Source organism: Siniperca chuatsi, linkage group LG6 (genome assembly GCF_020085105.1).
Source record: "Siniperca chuatsi isolate FFG_IHB_CAS linkage group LG6, ASM2008510v1, whole genome shotgun sequence".
Classification (NCBI taxonomy): domain Eukaryota; kingdom Metazoa; phylum Chordata; class Actinopteri; order Centrarchiformes; family Sinipercidae; genus Siniperca; species Siniperca chuatsi.
In genome coordinates, this window is record NC_058047.1 from 12,572,683 (window position 1) to 12,594,974 (window position 22,292).

The window sequence follows — 22,292 nt, forward strand, 5'->3', positions numbered from 1 at the left end:
TGAATTTGTGTGAGTCTGTGTGCAGTTGCTGTATAATGTATATACATTATGTTTTGTTTATGTATGCATGCTAGTGTGTGCATTTCTGAAAAAGTATGGCTCTTCACATATGTGTGTTGCCTTTGCATATGCAACTGTGTGTCTTGGCAAACATACATGTGTAGGTGTATTTGTATGTGTGTAATTTTAGGTGTGTGTGTCTGAATGTGTGCTTGTGTATGTGTGTGTTTCTTTCATAGCCCATATTTGGGAACAAATGTTGGACTTTCCCACCAGTTGATGTGGGGAGAATTACCTGCTTGGGGATAGTGTCATTGTACCCAGTTTAAATTCAGTGCATTCATGATTTAAAATGAATTCTTTCTTAACATAGTTTAGGTTAAGGCTTCTGTATGCTGCAAATTAAATTCAAGGTATAAGTGTGAATCAGACTGGAAGTGTTTGTGGATGGAATAATATTTATATATATCTGATTGTTGCATTGTACTACATTTGTATACATATCTATGTGTATACACTGATATGGTATCCACATCTATGTGTATGTAAATGTCAGTGTCAGTAACTTGAGCACCTTATGTACAACGTAACAGTGCGTGTGTGTACGCATGTGTGTGTCCATGTGTACAGTTACTATAAACCAAACCCAGTCCCCAGCTGCTGTTTCCCAGGACTTGTTCTCTTCCAACATTTTTTTCCTCTCTGTCAGTGGAAAACTATGCGATTAGAAAACACCCAGTGCGATTGACAGCAGGATCACATACAATTTGACAAGGGGGCGCCACAGAAAGGCCCGTTGGATACCTAAGTATTTTTAATTAAACAGCTCTCTGCACTGGCAGCGTGCTTTCCCTCACCAGTTCAAAGACTCCTGCTTTGACCCATGTGTTAAAAGTTTGTATCAGTTTTCCATGGCTGTGTTTTGCTTGGCGCCTAAGACACGCAACCCTAAATTGTCTTGTTTAAAAGCTAGTTTGTTTACAGTCCCCCCCCCCCAATTACATTACCACATGTGTGCAGTGTGATCAGGTTCAGGATATAGTTACCCACTCCCAACAGATCCAGTTTGTGTAAACGCCTCAGAATTTAGTTAATTTTAAAGAATTATTTTTAAAATCACGTGTATTAGCGAATGGAAAGATCCGCTACAGAAGTCCATCACCCCCCATCATTCTGGTTTATTTAAACATTAAAACAAGTAAAATAGAGTGCTCATCTGTTACTTGGGCGCTTCATCAATAACATTTGTCCATCTGATGTAAAATCGATATGACATACACTGACACAATGCCAGAGCAATGGCAAATGTGCCATCATTTGTCATCGACTGGCAATAAAGATATGTCAGAATTGATTTTAGCCCCTTTACCCAGCCTCAACCCCCCCCGATGCTCTTTTGCAGTAGCGGTAATAGAAAAAAAATAAATGAATGTTATTATGACTGAGACATGGTCAGCCTTGCCAAACTCAATTAATACTGGAGCAAGGGGCTGTAATGATTTGAGGGCATGCGTGTTATGTTTTCAGTGGAATGCCCTGCCAGAGATGTTAAAAAAGAAGATGGATGGATGGTTGGGTGGGTCTATTCTCTGGGGGGAATGTTTTGTTTTGGCGTCCGCTCACTGTAGATGTTTTTAACAGACTTGCAAACTCTTACCTGATTTTATTTATTTATTTTACTTTTCTTCTTTATTCCATTTCTGGGTTAGCTGCCAGAGTGTTTTGTGCTCATGAGCTATGAACAAAAAATTCTCACTAACCTTGGATTGATAGAGTTTATGGATCCTTAAATTATGTTTAAACTGGAGGGAATGCCCAGTGTGTGTGTTTGTGTTTTGTCGTTGGGGGGGTGGGGGGGAGTGTTATGTTTAACCTGTATGATCTTGTTTTATTTTAATTACATTTTTTTAATGTAATTTATTTTTTATTATATTTTATATTATAGAAATTCTCTTTATGAGGGGCTTTAGAGCTCATTATATTTGTTATTTATTTAAAAAACAGATGATACAGTAGTATTTTGTAATATTAAATAATTGTGATAAACTGGATTAAAACATCAATAATACAAATATCAGGATGAAAGTCAGATTGTACATATGGCAGTTGCAACACAAATACTGGAAAGAGCTCCAAGAGTGAGCTTTACAAATTATTACTTGTGTGCATTGTGTACAACATATGTGTTTATGGACATTTCTGGTGCTGCTTTTTTTCACTTGTACAGTTATTGTACAGTTTCATGTGGCTCTACAGTATATGTGTGTGCGCGCGCTCCACTCGGTGTCCGCTGTGTGTATGTTTGTGTGTCAGATTTGCCATTGTGGTTTGTTGCCGTTGGGTTGTGTGTACCCATGTTGTGCCGGTGGTAGCGAGCAACATCTGTTTCGGGGTTGTTGTTCCTCTTGGCTGCTTTTCAATTGGATTTCCTCAAGCAGGGCCAAAAGCTGTCACCTCTGCCAGGCTCTGTTAGCAATCACCGCCGGCCCCTATATTAAGTAGGTGGTTCAGGGCTAAGCTAATAACTCTCCCTCCTCTCCTGAGCCATCACACACCAGGACTGGTGTTGCTGCCGGCCTCAGTGTGTGCCTGTTTGTGTGTGTGTGTGTACACTCTGTTTTCCTCTGTAGCTATACACCCTGTAGAGGCAGGCTGGCTTGGGGGTCCCCTCCTCAATGTGACAGCCCAAAGCCCAACTGACTGGATGTGTGTGTGTGGGAAAGAAACAGGGAGAGTCCTAATAGCTCTTCTTAAAGAATGACTGATCCTCTTTCCCAAATAATGTACAACAGGATGGAAAGAGGAAGAAAACTTTGACCCCTACCCCACCCTCACACACAGACTATAAACTCTAATGCGTCATTTTGAAGAGAACCGAATAAAGAATTGAATTATACTAGATGGATTATGGCCTGTGCATTATGGCCTGTGCATTGTAAAACGCGTAGAAAATAAAATGCAGCCAATTCCAGTTTGTCAGGATTGTATGTATTTGCTTGCAATTTTACCAGCAATGTAAACTTTTGAATGCACAAACATTAGGATTCAAATTAAACATAAAGCAAATATAAAGTTGTAGTTTGACCATAGAAATTCCTCTCTTTGACGATTTAGTAGTTGGCAGACTGCACAAGCAAACTTGTAATTGAGAATGTGGTGATCAGTTTTTAAACTCCATTGATAGGCCTTGTACAGTATGCCATCAGATGCTTCACTGTTTATTTGCACACAAATAATAAACACAGCAGAGCTTTTTTTGCATGGGTTTATTATACACTAATGTTGAAAGACCTTGGCTGCACTTAGGCATTATTATGCATGTTCATATTTACTTGAACAGTATGGTATTGCTTCAGTTGTAGAAAAAAAAATCATTTTTTTTTCTTGAATGTTTATATGGTCAATAACGTTGCTGTCACCAGGATTAAAACCTATTAGACTAAATAAAAAGTTACATCGAGTTCCTCTATGTTTGGTTTGTATTTTGTTTTTCCACTGAAAACATAATGTCTTGCCTCCTGCTTCAGTTTACCTCATCAAACTGACAGAGTGGCAGCCTGTCTACCTACCTGTCTGTCTGCCTTCATGTCTTATTGCCAGCTTCTCTGGCCAGCTGGAGCAGTTACACAGAGCTGGATTTGAACTGAGGACCTGCAGAGTATCAACTCCCTGTTTCACAGCTTTGACAGACACTTTGATTTGACATGCCATGAGCAGTTAAAGTGAAAGTTATGTATACATGTTAATTAAACTGTTTATGCGTGGAGGGGTCAGAGACATTAGCAAGCCCCTGCGCAGAAGTGTGAATTTCTTTTCTTTTTCCCCCATCACAGCGTTATAACCTCTTCTGTCTCTCATTTCCGTAATGATTACCAGGTGCGAGGGCAGATTTTTTCCTCCCCTTTTTTGCCAAGTGGGGATGCAGATAGCTCTATTTGTGAAAAGTGTCTCTGTGTGTTTGAATTTAGGTTGAGATATTTGACGTCGGGTCCAACTTGTTCAAATAGTTCTCATTTTTGGCATTGGGTGACACTGAAGCCTGGAATTCTCTAAAAGGATGTGGAGGTTGTGGTCTTCAGCTACTTAAGAGAAAGCTGTCGGTCTGATTGAAGGATGTCATTTGTGAAAAGTATATCTATTTAGATTTTTGATGTAGGGTTAGACAAGTATAACTCATTTTTGACATTGAGAAATGGCAGTGCCTGAAGTTCTCCTAAAAACTATGTGGAACATGTGGTTTACAATTACTGAAAGTAACCAAATACAGCTTTCTCGTTTATGAAAGGTTTCTGTATGTTTTTTTATTTAGTTATGGAACGCTGAGATGGGGTGAAACTTTTTCAAGCAGCCATAACGTTTTACTTTCTGCCATACCAATGGAGTACATTCTTTTGAATCATGGTTTTTAGTTTTAGTGCTTGTCCTAGAGCAACCAAATTTATGCAGTGTTGACATAATAACTTGCCTAAATGACTAATTTCTGACATTGTATGTTTGTAAAGGCTGAATTAATTTTGCCTAAGAGACAATGTAAAGCTTGAGCTTTTTAAAGACCATGCCTGTGCTTTTGAATGTTTTCGCCCATTTACTACAAATCATATATAGATGTCCATTACTGCAAACCATATTGTACTGCTAACCAAATCATATTGAAGATGGGCCGATGATGAAATTTAAGTCACACAGACTCTCACAGCTACGTAGACAAGTAAACTTTGAGCTTTAACCATAAAGGTGGCCAATCACCAAACACTGAAGGCCTGTCTGCAATGCAGGACAGTCACCAAATTCAACATACTGTAACTTGTTTTGAGATCCATATGTGGAAATAAGTGTATTGCTGGCAAAAGCAAGTACCAAACGAGCACAGGCGTAGGGGCTCAAGGGGTGAGGGGGCCCCATAGCCAGAGCCCCTGTGTACATTCCTTGTTTGAGAGTCAAAGGGCTCAGTCTTTGTGAAAAATTAAATAAAATAGTCCGTTACTATCCTGCACTACTGGATTGACATTGTAGACATCTTATTAGATGTGGCCATAGATGGCTACAGGCCTAACACTAGTGTAACATTTCTTTTGATTAGTGAATCTCATGACATTATGACATTGTGTTAGTGATGGGAGTGACTGCCAATATAGACTTAAAGGATAATTCCGGTTTATATCAACGAGTCGTGCTAACTTTGCTCTCGTCACCTCCATTGTAGAGATGTTTTTTAATTATTAATTAACTGAAAAACAAAAAAAGCGGTATTACACTAATGTCATTATACCTCTTTGTTAACTTTATCCTCCCCTCATACAAAAGGGATCGCTAAGCTGACAGCAGCAATATATTCCAGCAATTTTCATATCTTTACATTGAAAATTTGTTTCCCAAGGACAATGTCATAAATTTGTTGTTTTCTGAGATTTTTACCTGCCATTGCTGCACTCCCATTTGGAGTGATGGAGATGGGGAAATAGGGTGTGCTGAAAGGTAAGGGAGGGGGGTAAATACAGAGGCATTGCTCACTGAGAATTTGTTATCATTTGTAACACAAAAAGAAAGGTGGAGCGACTACTCTCGATGAGCATTTGTTTGTGTTGGTACTGCAGTAGAGTGTCAGGGGGAACATGTATAAAGCAGGGCAGGTGAACTTCTCAAATGAGAAGTAAAATTTCTGCTCAATGTCACAAAATAATGAGGAGATATGCCATTTTTACATAGTGCTGCTACAGTGAGCTCATTGTCAAAATAAGGACTATATACAGTACGTGCTGTGGAAGCTTGGGGCTGCTGTATGGGATTTAACAGAGATTTATCAATGTTCACAGCTGAGCTTGTTGTGGAGGTTTGTGTGATTGCTGGACATATGCAAGGATCAATTCTGTTAGCCCTGACACTCTTTTTCTGCCATAGTATCATTGCCAGGAACCAACCAACAATGGGGTAAATTTGCCCATCCAGAATTTCTGAGTATCTATCTATTGCTGTCTCTTTATTTTTCTCTCTAACTCTGGTGACACAGGACTAGTTATATGTGGAGGTCTAATGTAATGAATTAATTAAAGCAAGTTATGTTCTTGATTTTATTAATTTTTTTGTGGCAGATTAAAATAACCTTTAGTGTTTTGTAGTTTTTATGAAAAGCACATTGCATTTCATAGTACACGAAATGTGCTTAAAAATAATAACTTTACATTAGTGATGAAAATAAAATATCATATGCTGCCCATTATATGTTGGTTGTTACCTGCCACTGACATAGACCATAATAAATACAACATAATTGTAGCTAAAAGGTCACAGGCTCAATCTTGGCAGTCTCCTTGTACAATTAAATAACTTAAAATGTGAACTGCCTCCAATCAGTTCTGCTCTCTGGCAACTGATTCAGTTAAGTGAAAATGGAAATTCAAACTGCATTTTATCTAATAATACAAGAGCTGTCCGTCTAAATAGACAGCCTGTAAGAACCTCTTTATTTGTCAAAGATCTCTTGCTTTTGACATTTGAGGAAAATAAGTTTAAAAAAAATTAATAAATTAACTTAAGTTTTTCACATACATTGAACCTATAAAGTACTTACACAAACACTGGATTAAAGCTTTTATTACAAATATTAGCAGTGGTTGATGGATCACCTTAAACATTTAATGCACTCAGTTGATGCTTTTAGGAAGAGTGAGTTACAAGGACAGCAGAGGTAAAACATGGTAAATTTCTAAAAGGAGGTTGTCAACATCACAAACAGCCAGTAGTAAACGATGGTTAAAACCACAGCATCCTGGTTTAATTGAATTGACTCAGAATTCTTGTAAGTAACTCGATCTCTGACTTTGATTTGTTCTTTCTGCTTTCTCAGACAACGCTCTCTATCTGATAAGAATGAACACCCTTGTTAATTTAAACAAATTCTGTTTTCTGTCTTGCATTGCAGCATAGTACATCTCCCCGGGGTGATAATGTTTTTGGTCAAGCAGTGTTTGTTGGCTTTAACTTTTTAAACATACAATTGTTCCTTAATTAGCTGGATGCTAATTAATTTATGCTCCCCTGTTTGATGTATAGTATAGCAATACTTTGAAAGCAACTGTGTTCATTCTTTGCATAAATTTGTAGCATTTGCCGCTGAGTTCAAAAGAAACAGGACGGGGTTTAGAAAAGCACACATGCATTTAAATAATGCGCCCCATTTTTCTTCTCTGTTTGTTTTTAGTGGAAATATTAATGAATTAACATTTTAAACAATCTATCATTATTGTTGTGCTGCCACTTATTTTTAACTTAATTATATTTTAATAGATCATTTTTCCTAATGTGCACAGTATGTTCTCACCACTTTGTTCGCTACACAACAAAAGATTAATTACAAATAAGAGGAACGATCAAAAACATGATAATCAAATTGCAACAGTAAGTTGGAAATTGCAATTCTAATGCAATACAATAGGGTATGTGTTGCAAATTAACCACCCACTGTCTGTTATTGTATGTGTGCTTGTGTACATGCGTGTGTGTGTGTGCGAAAAGAATATTTGACAACAGTATGTTTACCCACATGATAAACTCTATATACAATACTTGTGCTTTTAAATAATTGTCAATGAGCATCATAGGTTGTGATTGTAATTACATTAATTAAAAAATGAAAGTCATATTTTACCTTACAGTGGCCTTACTCCAGCTTTCTAAGTACACTCTTATAATATTGGCACTCTATGAGTAGCACTGCATTGATCAGGATGCCTTTGTTACACATTGTTGGTGATGTGTACTTCAAGTAGTTTTCTGTCACTTTAAACTCTTCAATGGAATACTTTTATCATTAAATTATTACAGTCAGATTATATCAAATACAAAAATGACAAAGGAGCCCGCTTCCTTGACGGCAGCTAGGATTTTGTCCTAGTTTGTTTGATATCATGGAGGTCTGCTTGCTGAAATAATAAACTATGTGAAACATTTTATAAGGCCCATGTATGGCAGAGCAAAGCTGATTAGTAAAAGGGGAATCAAATCATGTATGACCTCAGTTAGCTTATTTTGGTAATCAGGAGGAATTGGTGAAAAAAGGTCAGAACTTGTCATGTTTTGAAAGTGTCTAGGACAGCTTCCCATCTTTGCAGCCCTACATTGTCAACATTGCATTTTAACAGTAGAGGAGTAAGCTAACAGTTGGGAATTGGAGCAAAGATAATAACATGCCAGTAAAAAAATATTTTGTCACCTTGCACACATACTTCAATAATAACACAGCTTCGTCCTTGATAGTTTTAGCTTTTGTAGCCTTTGCAGCCACAACATTTTGTTACATGGTGATTGTTCATTTGTAGTACCATCCAGTGGAAGTGGGCAGTTATGTAAGTATGAATCAGAAGATTAAGTTTTTAAAGCCAGAAATCTAAGCTCTAGTTGTACTTGTGTAATCCCTGGTGTTGGTAAACAACCTTGTCAGTCCCCTCGTGGCTATATTGTGCTTAAATTAATCACATTCTGTACTGTATGAAGTTGTAGCCAACATGCAATTGAAAGTAAGAACTGAAAATATAGAGATAAAATTGCAGGTCTCAGATCTCAGCTTGAGATCCCTTGTTATGCCTGTTGTCTTCAGCATGTCAGAGACCAGCAGAATTGTCAGTTTAAAGAGGATGGATGTCCTAAGGTGTCACATGACAGCCAGACAGGGCAATTCAGTCCCTGGAGGACAGGAGAGCAGCCAGTATGAGGTGAATGGGCAGTAGCTTGGGCTAGAGGTTGTCATTGTCGGCCATCGTCGGCCTGTCACTCTGAATGGGCCCCCATATCATGTTGTCAATGGTGATGCATCGAGATCTCCCTCTGGCAAAAATTGGATGCTCCAAACTCAACTTGATTGATGTATTGACCAGGTTGTGCCTGCCTGTCCTCAGGATCTGTCCTTACCTTCGTTTAAAGACGAAGCAACACAGACACACTCTGAGTGGTGAAAGAGGAGAGATGTACTTTTAAAAAAAATGTTTTGTGTTAGCTAGACCTACATCTATGTACTGTTGGTTTATCAAAGAATCGACTATCTATCAGCCTTGAAATTTGTAGAATTTTACCTGCCTTTTCATTTTTCTTGGTACATCTTTTTGTGGCACAGTTCAATCGTTGCTCTGAGAATGTTGTTTTCACTGTTTCCATTGAGGCAACTGCATTACATTATGGCCCGAAGGCGAATGCACAGCTTGTACATTCAATGGATGCCACAATGGATTGGAATGAAAATATCTGTTTTTCTGTGACCAAAAGCGCAGCCTTTATGCATCCAAGGGCATGGCATTCTTGTGACCTGGGTACTAGCCGTGGAGTTTTGTGAACATGAAATACCTTCTTTTATATGTCTTTTTTTTCCCATTATGCTCCCTCTGTCTCTCTCTTTCTACGCTTTCCTCCAATGGTTTTTCCTTGATAGTCTCGTCTGGCCTGAGTTACTCTTTATGTGCGTATGTGCGTGTGTGTGTGTGTGTGTGTGTGTGTGTGTGTGTGTGTGTGTATGTATGTCTTTTAATATGTGTTTGTGTTCATATTGTCTTTGTTTCCTCATATGGCTTCATGGCTATTTGTATCTGTTTCATATGTTTGTGAATTCATTGACTTTGTGTGTCTGTATACGTGTGTGAGCTTGAACTCTGTGTGTTATGTGTGTGTTTGGTATTCAATCATATATATGTGTGTTTCTGTGTTGAAGAACACAGACTGAACACAGACACTTGAGATTTTCTATTTCGATAAAGCTGTGTGGAACCTTGGGTTTGAGCCTTTGATGGCTTAGTGGGGGCTGGAATGAGGAGCACAAGTATTGTAGAGGAAACAAACGCAAGCTGAGCCTTACGGAGGTGGCCCAGTTTGGAGAAGTTGTACTCTTTCAAGTCCTTCTTCTTCTCATTACTTTTCACTACAGTCTACTTGAGCTCTGCGTAGACAGAGTACGAATCAACCTAACCCGTGCGTGTCACTCCACTCATTACTTTTTATCTTTTGTTTTTTACTAGAAGATAAGAGAGAAAACAACTGTAACAACTTTGTCCTCATCCTCTTTCTCTCTCTCTCTCTCTCTCTCTTTCTTTCTCTCTCTCTTTCTTTGTCTGTTTGCAGGGCCTGTTCATCTTCCTGATATATGGGGTGTACAACACAGAGGTAAGTCTGCATTGTGTCTCAAGGCTGTCGGAGTGAATGAGAGAAATGACAAGTTTCTGATGGGCTCCCTGCTTAAAAGCTGTGTGGGTGGGGTGTGAGAGTGTGAGTGTGTATGTGTATGTGTGTGTGAACGTGTGTCTGTGGATGGGAGGAGGGATGGGAAGGAGGGGAGGGGACATCGTTTCCACGCGAGCGTCCCACTGCCCTTCATGCTTGGACTAACTTATATGCATCCGAGTCCGACCATTAAACACTGACACGCCGCGGTTCTCAGCCACTCATTCCTCACCCACATTGGCTAATATTTCACTGCCTCTTTAAGTTTTTAAACTCACGGCCCTCCATTTAGTATCCTGACAAAGCTGCTGGCCAGGGCTTCGCAGGGTCCCAAGCACTAACCATAGTAGGACAAAATAAGAAAAACAATATGCAACCAGCAATATGCAATGAAGGAGTGAGGACATATCGTATTGAGATGCTGCTTTATTACCATTTAGATACGCCATAGCTGTGTGGGGGGTGGAGAGTAAGTGAATGGCGAGAGACAGAGATATGATTTAATGGATGAGATTCAATTCATGAAAATCACTCTTGGTCAAATGTGGCTTTTAGTCTATGTAAATAGGGTCAACTTTAGATGTGCATAGGTAATATTGCATCTGAGCCTTCTTAAAATACAGCACTTACCTAAACTTTAAGGTGAAAGTGAAAATCTGAAAAGTATTTGCCTTGTAGCACAGTTAACAATTCAAGATGCAGTTTTCTGGAAACACATGCAATATGGTAAATAGTAAATATGGACTGTTACTATCGCAGCAAAATAAAAATTGTGTAAATACAGTATGCCAAAGTTATTCTAACAAACTGTCTCCTCTGTGAGTAGAATGAATCATGGTTGACAAGTCTTAATCTCACCTCATCTTTTCATTTGCCTCTTGTTACTTTGATTGAATGTACAAGGTCATCATCACCATATACAAGCAGCTTTTTTGAAGAGCTGGGTAACATATAACTATGTTACCCAGCTCTTCAAAGATAATGGTCAGTATTATATAAACCCACCCATCTCCTGTCTATTTCTTATGTTTTGTCTCCAGACAGACTTCTTTATTTTAACCTCCCGTCCTTATCACCTCTGTCTGCCTGACCATCCAAGAGGACATCTCATTTTCATTTCCTGTCCTTTTTTATTTCCCTTTTCTCTTTCCTTTCTTCATCCATGTCTTCTCCAGAGCCTGAAGAGCTGTCTCTGAGTCATAGGCGATGCACCAACAATGCATAGCCAGGGAGGACTGACCCTTCACACTGTAAAATAAATCAACACTGCATTCTTGCTTAAAGTGGCTTCTTTTTTTTTTTTTTTTTTTTTTTTAGTGCTTTGGAATTCATTTTCTTACACTCAAGTTGTCCTTGACCCTGGGGTCTTCACAATTTGTGAGCAGCTCATGTACATGTTCCGGTTTTCATAAGGACCACACTTCTTTGTTAACGTTTGAGAAAAATTCTGTAATCTTGTCATTATGTGAATAATGGCAAGATTACAGAATTTTTCTCACACACACTCTTTCTTCCTGTGAACACTCTCCACCTTTCCGGGGGACTCCTTTTGTTCTTCCTTACCCTGTTTGTCTTTTGTTTTGTATCTTTAACTTGTCTAACAAGTGAAACAGTGCGCTGGCTTCAGGTTTCACCCTCCCTGGCACCAAAAAGAGAATATTTGCTTAATAGAAAAATCATAGAAACTCTGAATAGGAATGATCAAAAGTTTTATTTTTTGTTTCTTCCCGTAATCAGAGTTTCAGGGAGAGGCCAATGTGAGACAGGGAGGTTCCTGCTTTGTCTGTATTCATTTAAGCTAACCAGCCTTGATGACAGGGAGATGGCAATCCCTCCTTTGATTACATTATCACACACATTAGGCTTCTCTGTGTTACCAAGTATATAGAGTGAAGAAAAAACTTTGCAAAGTTGCTGTTAGTTGTTAACTGGTAAAACAAATTAGTCTTTAACCATCATAGTGTGAAGGAATTTTACTTTGATATGCTAAAGAAAGGTGTTGAATTAACTAGTGCCTCAAAGTCAGAAAATGCTCCATTCATGAGGCTGGTTTCCAGGCTCAATAATTACAAATATGGCATGGAAGACAGACTGTGTCTGCTGCTATTACACTCAAAATGCAGCGTTTTAATTGCTAATTACTTGACAATAGCTTTCCATTATTCATTGCAATTAGCTTTTCCTTGGTGGTCACCTTGTAATCCCACGCTTTGATGACCTTTTATTTCCGTCAGCTCCAAGGATGTCGGCAGGTGTTGTCGGGCGCAATGCTTTTATATGGTAATCGCTTAGTGCCCATTTACATGGGGAACCACGCTTTGCATCATTGCGAAACCTTGAGTATGCGCAAAACCCCTTAAACACATAACGATCGTCTAAAACAATGCCCTTCCCCTCATTGTCAAATGATTAATTAAGTTGTGTCATGTAATTGCCTCGGCACGCCAGCTGCTTTTGATATCAATGAAATCCCCAGGACTTACTTCCCCCATTAAATTGTGTTAAGACGGTGTGTCTCCAACATCTGCACCGTGTCGAAGGCCTTCTACAGATCTTGTCAGAAATAATAGGAGGGTTTTGGAAACATGATGCTGTTGATTCTGCCCTGTCACAAGGCTTGGGCTCTCTTCATTATGTGGCCCTTCAACGTTGGTATGTATGCAAAACATCCTCTGTATACACACGCTGTCTCTGAGACTGTGTGTGTGTGTGTGTGTGTTCAGTGTGGTGTCATAATTTATAACACGCTGCGACTTAATGAAGCCATAAGCCATAATGCATATTCACTAACGTGGTGGGCTGGGCTAGGACGGGCTGTAGTGATGAGTGCCCAGCCGCTACAGATTTACAGTGAGCGCTGACACTGTGCACAGGCACATGCACGTGCACACACACACACACACACACACACACAAGTGCCAGAGGCTTTCCATAGAAGACTTCAGCCTATTTAACTGAGCTACTAACACACTGAGTAATTCCTGCTGTTTTTTCATTTAGATCTTTTTTAACTAAACAGATAATTATCCTGTTACATCTTGTTTACAGTAACAAATTGTTCATAGTCAAGATAATATGAAAATGTTCCAATACTGAATTAATAATAATATAATTTTTTCCTCATTTTTTAATTAAATAAAATTTCAACATTACATTGTATTAGTAATTAAAAACATAACTAAAATAACAAATCCTCAGTTATTATCAGGAATCATAACTTTCTAATAGGGAATATGTTCACTCATAGCTGCTGCTGTGGGACAAAATATACATTTTTGTATATTCCCATATTTTTATTTTATTTTATTTTGGATTTAGATTATTTTCTACCAAAGGTATGTCTAGTAACACATATTTCATTGCACTAAACTAAATGTATTAACCTATGTTGTGATCAGTAAAACTGTTATACCGTGAAGCATAAAGTCGCAAGCAGATCATTTTTAATAGGGATGTTTTAAATTCCTTTTTTTTTTGTACATTTTCATAGGTTATTTATAGAGTTTATAGAATTTTATTCATTGGATTAAGGACAGACTAAATTGTGGGATTATTGTCTTGTGTCATGTGATATGAAGTACATAATATATACAAGAAACATTTGTTGATGTTATTAATCAGTCAAGTATTTGGATGGGTTCAATAACAGATTTATTTTTGATCGATTTAAATTGATAAAAATGATCAATTTATAAGAAACATTGATACATAAAATCCACCAGTTAAATATAATCAAAGGTCATCCAAATTATTACTGGTCTCTAAGCAAACGTCTTGGAATTAACTTCCATAGTATTACAAAATGATTCATTGTTTATCTGGTTTTAAAATTAAATTCTCCAAAAGTGTTGTTATTTTTTTTTCAAGGAGTTAATTATAAATTAGGTTGGGGGTTTGTAAAATTACAACTAATATACTGAAATTGTATGATGTATACTGTATATCTCTAAAATCCATGAAATTCTTGTCTTGTCTTGTCTTGTATGTGTTAAATGAAGGCGTGCAGTACACTGTTTCATCCGGAGTGTAAAAATGTAATCTGTTCTGCTAGGGCGGTCCCTTCTCCTCCAATAGCTCCATTTGTTGGTCCCGGCGCTCTATGCTGACAGATGATAGCTGGAAGTCGTCTCCTTAGTTTGCCAGCTATATGTGTCACTTTCAAGTCCCATTAGCCACTGGGACATACTGGAACACCCTCTCATACGTACATGCGCGCACACACACACACACACACACACACACACACACACACACAAACACACACACACCTCCCCAATCGCTGTCAGTGCCCTCAAACTAACACTCAGATTTGCTTTATCCCTTCCACATTCCTCCTTTCTCCATTTTACACTTTGGGTGCTCATAGGAGTTTGCTGTGAAAGATTTTTTGTTTTGATTCATTGTAAGTGTTACATTGAGCGCTGTGTCAGATACACTTATCTCTATCTCTCCCATTCTCTCTCTCTTTCTTTCAGGTTCGGAGCACGGTCAACAGGATCAAGGAGAGGAGAAAAGCGCTAAATTTTTCAGTATGTAATCCTCTATGTTCCTGTGAACAAGTGTGTGTGTGTATCTGAAACACACCGGTGCAACAGACTCAATTTTCCTTACAGCTTTTGCTTCTCATGATAAAAAAAAAAATCACCACTCCAGCAATGAAAGCTGGCCACAAAGCAACACTCTATATCTGCTAGCCTCTCACTAGTCGACAGTCCATGTTAGATGCCCTTATACATCAAACATAGACCCTCCGTAATAGCTCCCCCCCTTCCTCACTCTGCCCATTGCTGCACCTTCATCCCAGCAATGTCAAGCTCCATGGTGGGTTACAAGTTTCTAATCCAGGACAAGCCGTCCCCTGACATTAAAGTGTCAGGCCAGTATTTATACCTTGTTGGATGCTGCTGTTTGGCTGAAGCGTTGAGATGCTGTGTGTGTGTGTGTGTGTGTGTGTGTGTGTGTGTGTGTGTGTATGTGCCTGTGCAGGATCATAGCCCACGCAAAGCACTTTAAAAGTACTTAATAGTCTCTACCACACACAAACAGGCATATACCACACACGCATACGTACAATTATAGACCTGATCACCTAACAAACACCCACTCTCACCATTCCACCCTCCTTAGCCCCCGCCATCTCACACGCACACACACACACACAAAATGTGTCTTGTCCCCTATGAGTAATCACATTAACTCCACTCCTCTGTTGCCGGCAACATTTTGTCCTGCCCCTCCCACTGCACCCTGAGCCACACACATGTACCCCCCAATATCCCCCACCCTCGCGCACTGCAGGTCATTGAAGAAGGAATGAAACCATTTCTGACGGCAGATTGATTTGTAAAATATCACGGTGCCTACTTCCTTTTGACCCCCCACCTCAGAGATGGACACTGTTAGGAAGGGAAGAAATGAAATATATAAATAGATAAATTAAAGTGTGCGTGTCTGTGTGTTGGGCGGGTGGGGGGGCCCCCTGGGGCCCCTTGCCACCAGGTGCAGTCTGATATATTGGCTGCTCATGTTATCAGTGAGGGCCCCCCATCTACCGTCATTTTTACTGCTTCCTCTCCCCTCTGGTGGTGGCAATTTTCTAATCTTGCCGGGTTCCGCTACCAGAATGCGTTTTTTAGCCATCACTGCTGCCTGACAGTTTTTAGCTAATGCTATTTTGTGCTATAAATCCTGCTTGAAATACTGTATCTACCTGTCCTTTGGTTAGATAGGAGACATTTGGCTCTAGATGACCGCACATGCCCCTATATATCCCCTTGCTGTAAAACATAGGATTTGGTATTGTGCCTTGCCGGCTGAGGGATGAAGAGGCTTTGGTGGCGTTACTTCAAATGGGGTTATTTGAAGACAAATGGCACTTGTCGGAGACAGAGGGGTTTATATGTTGTATTATTTGCAAGGATTGAAGAGTTAACCCAATGGCACAAAACATGAAAATCATTTAAATATTGTGGAACAATTGAACTATATATTGCTCTTGACATGACATACCTTTGACTTTGACAACCTTTCATATAAATTCCAACAAACCTAATCACACACTATTCCCTCTTAAATTCTATACTTCTGTTGACCTCTTTAGCCCACTTCCTTGTAGTAGCTCTCTACATGGGCCTGGGTCGCACACAGCTCCAGTGGGTGGGGTTTTATACACACATACACACACTTTGACCAGTGTAGCCTGCCTGTTTGATACCAAGTACCTCCTGACCCACCCTGACCTCCCTCTTGTGCACACAGAGCCAGATTGCTTTGTGAAATAAAGCTGTCAGTTGCAGGGCCCAAATAAAAAACAACCCCCCCTCAATACTCCATGCCCCTGACACCACTGAAATATAGATATAAATTGGAAGTGGATTAGTTTTTATCTTAATTCAAGTTTTGACAACATATAGGAAACTAGGAGTTGGTTGGAATCAGTCTTGGTGCAGTCGAGTTAGTTAGGTTGTTAGGCTTCTTTGGTAAAAGAGGTAAAAGGTACATTAAAAGCCATTTACCCCTGGTTGGAGTGACTTACAATGACGTGTAGCAGTGCACGTATCTATCTCTTTCCACTTATGCGTGTGTGTGTCATAAGCAGTGAAGCTGGACATCAACAAAACACAAAAGCAGCCAGAATGGCAGGCCCCAAGTGTTAGCCATGTGAGGCATTCCTGCCTGATAGAGGCACAGTATGAAATATAAGAGGCCCTGGAGCCTGTTGAAGCCCCTCAGTCTGTTTGAGAGCTGTGCAAACAAATGGGTTTTCTGTGATTTCCGTTTATTTTGGTCTGGCTGGAAGGTGCATGTGTGAAACAAGGAGGTCTCTGAGTTCTAAATTAATAGAGCAGCTGCTCAGGTTTGGTGCTGGAATTGTGGGAAGGACAATACAGTAGTATACAATAGCCCATGACATCTTTTCATGTTCACTACTAATTGTGACTGCTTAATGAATGTATACTGTTGGTAATCAGAGAAAAACCTTTATAAAAAAACACAAGTGAAAATGTAAAAAGCCACCATTAATCCTTCTAATTGATTAGGAGTTCTTCAGTGCACAATATATTCTCCTATGTTCTCTTTCAATACACAATGTTGACTTTAAACTGAATTTATTTTTTTGATAAACTATGTTTAATGCAAACACAATTTGAATTTATTTTCCATTTACTTATAAAAACCTATTAAAACACAAGAGTGAATACTGGAATAGATATAGAAGAGAGAGTCATAATTAGGCTGATACTACAAAAAATGTGCATCACTTGCATCACCAATGATCAACTAGGAACGTATGGATGAACTTGATGTCTTTGTTCTTATCAGGTAACAGGAAAGTTGACCAGTGACTGTGTATTCCTTTAACAGGTATAAAACCCTACAGTGATCTCCTGCAGGCGACACTGTCTTCTCATTTCTTACAGAACTGTGCCAGTTCCCGACCATCCAGCTCAGTTACCAGCTCTCGTCCTGTGAGTTTCCCACTAGGCACTACCCCAAGCCAGGAGGAGGAGGCCACCACCATCTACACTTACAGCAACACCCCAGGCCTGGGGAATGAGGAAGAGAAGACCAGAGGTGAGCTGTGAGACCTATACCATACCATACAACCATAATGCATGTCAGGCTCTACTCTGTGGGGGTCATGACTTTAGGAAAGTTTTTAGTTATTAAAAATATAATTTTAGATATTACAGTCAATATACAAAATACACTGAAACAATGACACCCCCTGGTTTACATTAATACTGTAGACCTTTCACACAATGGACATTTTGACTCATCAAACACAGGTAGTAACACAAACCATGGCTGCATTCCTATCATGTGTGCAGTGCTAAGATACTGGTGTTGAGATTATTCACTCACTCACTGGCATGGCTTAGTGGCACACATAAATGATACAGAATCATCATTAATGTTATTATTTACACCTGTGCTTTTCCTGCTTTGGCAAGTAAATAAGTTTACTGAGGAAAAAGCTAGAGTAAGACCCAGAAATGTCATTGTCATTTTAAACTTGAAGGTGCAGTAAAAAGCCAAAGCCACCGAAACTATAAAATGCTAATGATAGGTCTATGCAACATTATACTGAGCCTTTGTATCTGCTGAAATCAGATTCACTACATGTCTGCCTCACTGTAATATCCTCTTGCTCAGGTTTATCTCAACAATACAAAAAGCATTCAGAGTTTGGTAAAAGATGGGTCCACAAAAATGCTGAAACATGTGTTTTCTCACATATTAACTTGTAGCATAGTAAGAATATTTAATGGAAACCTTAGATTATGCAATGAAATTATGTCACACTGGTACCTTCTCCTGATTTAGATTCGTATTGTGAGTGTATACTGTACAGGACAGCAGCTATCTATAGTGTGACATAGTGAGTAAGTCGACGAGAAACCTAGTTGAACAATCTTAAACCTGTTGAAAATGTCTTCCCTTGGTGCCATCCGGTAATAGTATTAAAGACACATTGGCAGACAGCTATGCACCCTGGTATTCTCAGACTTTGATTCTACACTCTATACTTGGCCTATGTAAGTTATGGGCCAAAAATCCACAACCCAGAAAAACTTAACTGAGCAACATTCATGGAATGAAATGGTGCCAGCTTGGAACGCTGTATCCAGTATTCACAATGCATCCAGGCTTCTACCCTACCTGTGATAAACAATTCAAAATAGCTGCCACTGGAATCAATCTACTTCTAGACTTCTAGCTAACTTTTGATTACAGTTACAGTTGGGGCTTTGGCGGTTTAACTATATTACTACTGGAATTCACTTTTCCCACACAGTTTTTCCTAGTTGATCACAGGATTTGAACCAGCTGTCTTTGGAGCTGAACATAATAGCAAGTCACAAGATTGCTTGCTAATTTGATTTCTCTGCTGGCCTTGCTTCTCAAAAAGCACAACCAATCCACCGTCACTTAAAAAGAACAAGGAAGGCCACCCATCTACTGATATTTTTTAAATTAGAATGAAAGATGAAATCTTAATATATATGAATACATGAAATATTTTGTGGGTTGTGTACCTTTTTCCCTTAATGAACTCTCTCTGTTGAACAGGGCAGCACCTGTCAAGTCAATTTTTTTAATATAGCCCAATATCACAAATCACAATTTGCCTCAAGGGGCTTTACAATTTGTACAGCATACACCATCCTCTGTCCTTAGACCCTGTAGCCTTGCTCTTTGAAATTTTCAGTTTAGAAGTCATAGTTTTACCTGTGAAGGATTTTAATTTCACTGTACAGTTTAGTACCTCAAATGCAGCTAAGCCTTTTCACTGATTCATTCAATGGCATTAACAAGTGATGAGAGCTTGTGTGTGTACAGTATGTGGGTGGCAGACTAGGTAGGTGTACCTTTCTTCTTTCTTTCTTTTTATATGCACTCAGTTGCAGTTTATTAGGAACACCTAGCTAAAACTAATACAGTCTAATACAGCCCTGCAGCAAATTGTGTCTTAATTGAGGTTATAATGTTGGATTTAAAAAAAAATCTTTTAGAGAGGTGTTGCATCAACTTAATGGTGTTGCATCAACTTTTGGAGGCTGTAGTTAGTTTGTAGTGCTGTCAATTGTATTGCGTTATACTGAGAGGTGTTTGTAATATTTAGTCGAACTTCATTGATAGAAATTAATGGTCAAAATATTAGAAACACTACAGCCTTCAAAACGATCAGAAAGTTTAATTAAGTTTTAGCTACATATACTATATATACGTTTATTCCCCCACTGTTCCCCCACTGGTAAATCTGCAAGGCATTACTGCAAGGCACTCTGAAGCAGAGAGTAGCGGCTGGCCTGTTGAGTGAAATCAGACATCAGAGATCTGCTTTTAAACTTAAACACTAACCAGACACCCTGGCTTCAGTCTAGCTGCCTGACCCATGCTGCACTCAGCAGAGTTAAGAGTCATTTGGTTGTGGAAAAGATTGGAGACACCAGTTTCAAAGCAGGAAAAGAAAGAGGGAGAGGTCGATCCCTGGTTTCATTCTGTAATTTAAAGCCGATCTTAGTGTCACTTGTTCTGTTGCCCTAGTTGATGCAGCATTTACAGTGTTCAAGATATTTTATTTTTTAACTTGGATGTATTTATTTGCAAAAGTGATAAAAACAGAAAAAACAGACTTTTATGAGAATTTTATGAAAATATCTTTGCTTAAATTACAACTATGAAAAAAGTATTTCACTGACAATAACAGAAACGACTGGGAAGATAGTGTTTAGGTTATGACCCCCCCATTCATGTTTAGTTCCTATGCTGATCCCTGAGAATGATCCCTACAATGTCACTAGAATGTTTGAAGGAAAAAACAGATGAGTAAATCTGCACTTTTTCAGCCTTTTAAACACATTGTTCTTGTCTTGTTTTTGTCATTTTTGCTGTTAACACTTTATTGTATTCATTGACAATGAGATAGAGCAATTGAATCTAACTTAACGCACAGTAACTCCATCTGGTAAATACTATGTGGGTCATGGTTTATGACTTGTACAATAATGATATTCACATTTGAATAGTACATGTGCTGTGTGTTATTCCTCCTTTTTGCCGCGCTGTGCACCTCTCAGACTGTGATTTACAGCGTTTCCTTTGCAGGTGATTTGCATGGTTCTTGACACTATTACTATCTCTTTCATTCACTCAGCGCGCAGTAGTTAAATCCATCCCTACATCGCATTTACATGACTAAACCTCCTATGCAGCCTGACAAATCAAACTCAGCAGCAGAAATCATGTTTTTGATGTAACACAACTGCAGAAATAATTGATTGTCAAATGATATTATTCAGCCCATTTGTTGCCCCTCCAATCTGCTCAAGACTCAATGCTGCAACATGCAAATGCGATCGGCTCTGTGTGATTGAGTGCTGGGAATGGGTTGGCAGCTGTGTACTCATACACTATAAACTAATGCTACTGTATGCGTATTATCCTGCATCAGGGCACACACAGGCAAACACTGTAACTAGTCATCATGACTAACCCAACTCACTGGACTATAATCTTAAACTACATGAAAGGTGATTAAATATTTGCTTTCATACTGGGCTATTTTTCATGCGATGCTGTAAAGAGGTGATACAGCAGTTGACCAATTTGTCTGGAGGGCAAGTGGACAGTTTGATTATTTTTGATTAAATGATTAACTTTTTCATACAGTATCTCTAAAATATAAAAGTCTAGACTTTAGCAAGCAGTAAGCAATACATTAAATCTTATGCTGTATCTGTCATTTTTGGTCAAATAGAATTTCTATAGTTTTGTAAAAAAAAAAAAAAAAAAAAAAAAAAAAAAAAAAAAAAGCTAATCAAGCCAAACTATGTTAGGGCCAGAATGAGCTGAATCTTGCTTTTTTATTTCGACTGTATGCTCAACATATAGTACAATATATCTTTTCACCATAAAGCACAAACAACAAACAAACAGATGGGCCCCATTTTTCCTACCAATAACCACAGCAAATGATAGTGGTAGCTTGCATGCACAAGGTCGACTTCTTCTTGGTAGGGGTGTGTGTGTAGGGGGTGTGTGTCCTGCTTTTGATACCTTTATGCCTTTTCTATCTTTCTGTTTACTCAAGTTGGTTGGCACAAATGTCCAAGGCAGACAATGGGTTATGTTGAGGGTATGGTGAAAAATTTGAACAAAGTAAAGGAAATATTTGCTGTGAGCATAAGAGAAGGACAAGTGCATAATGAAGGAATAAAAGAGGAATGGGGATGAAGTGGGGGGTCAAATGAAAGGGAAGGGTTGTGTGGGTGTTTGTGTATGTGCATGAGTGTTACATTCCTGATGAGATGGCCCCACACAATGGCTAAGTTGAAGGTTGCGAGCCCTTTTAAGCAGGAATAATATGCTGAGTCACCAATGTTACTTCATTTCATGTTCTTGCTTTGTTAAAGCCTTCTTCTCAGCGAGCAAAGATGGCCAAGCAGTTATCTTTCTTTTATGGTTCATGTTTTGAATTCACTGAGTTTTACTGTGGGGTCTCTTATTCTTCAAACAGTGTTTGACTAGTCTGTAGGTATTATTTTATGTGTAATGAAATTTAGGGATGTCATTCTGTCCAATTT

At 38.9% G+C, this 22,292-nt stretch overlaps 1 protein-coding gene across 5 annotated transcripts in view; it reads left to right on the forward strand.

Annotated features, from left to right (window-relative positions):
- LOC122877640 (adhesion G-protein coupled receptor D2) overlaps nt 1-22,292 on the forward strand; it is a 93,143-nt gene that overhangs the window by 37,976 nt on the left and 32,875 nt on the right. Inside the window, exons 22-24 of one of the 5 annotated variants that reach the window (XM_044199458.1) lie at nt 10,102-10,143; nt 14,676-14,729; nt 17,595-17,775. In XM_044199458.1, coding sequence (XP_044055393.1) covers nt 10,102-10,143; nt 14,676-14,729; nt 17,595-17,775 — 277 coding nt within the window. Of the gene's footprint in view, nt 1-10,101; nt 10,144-14,675; nt 14,730-17,523; nt 17,776-22,292 lie in introns of those variants that run through there. The other 4 variants (XM_044199463.1, XM_044199462.1, XM_044199461.1 and 1 more) reach the window with 4 other exon arrangements.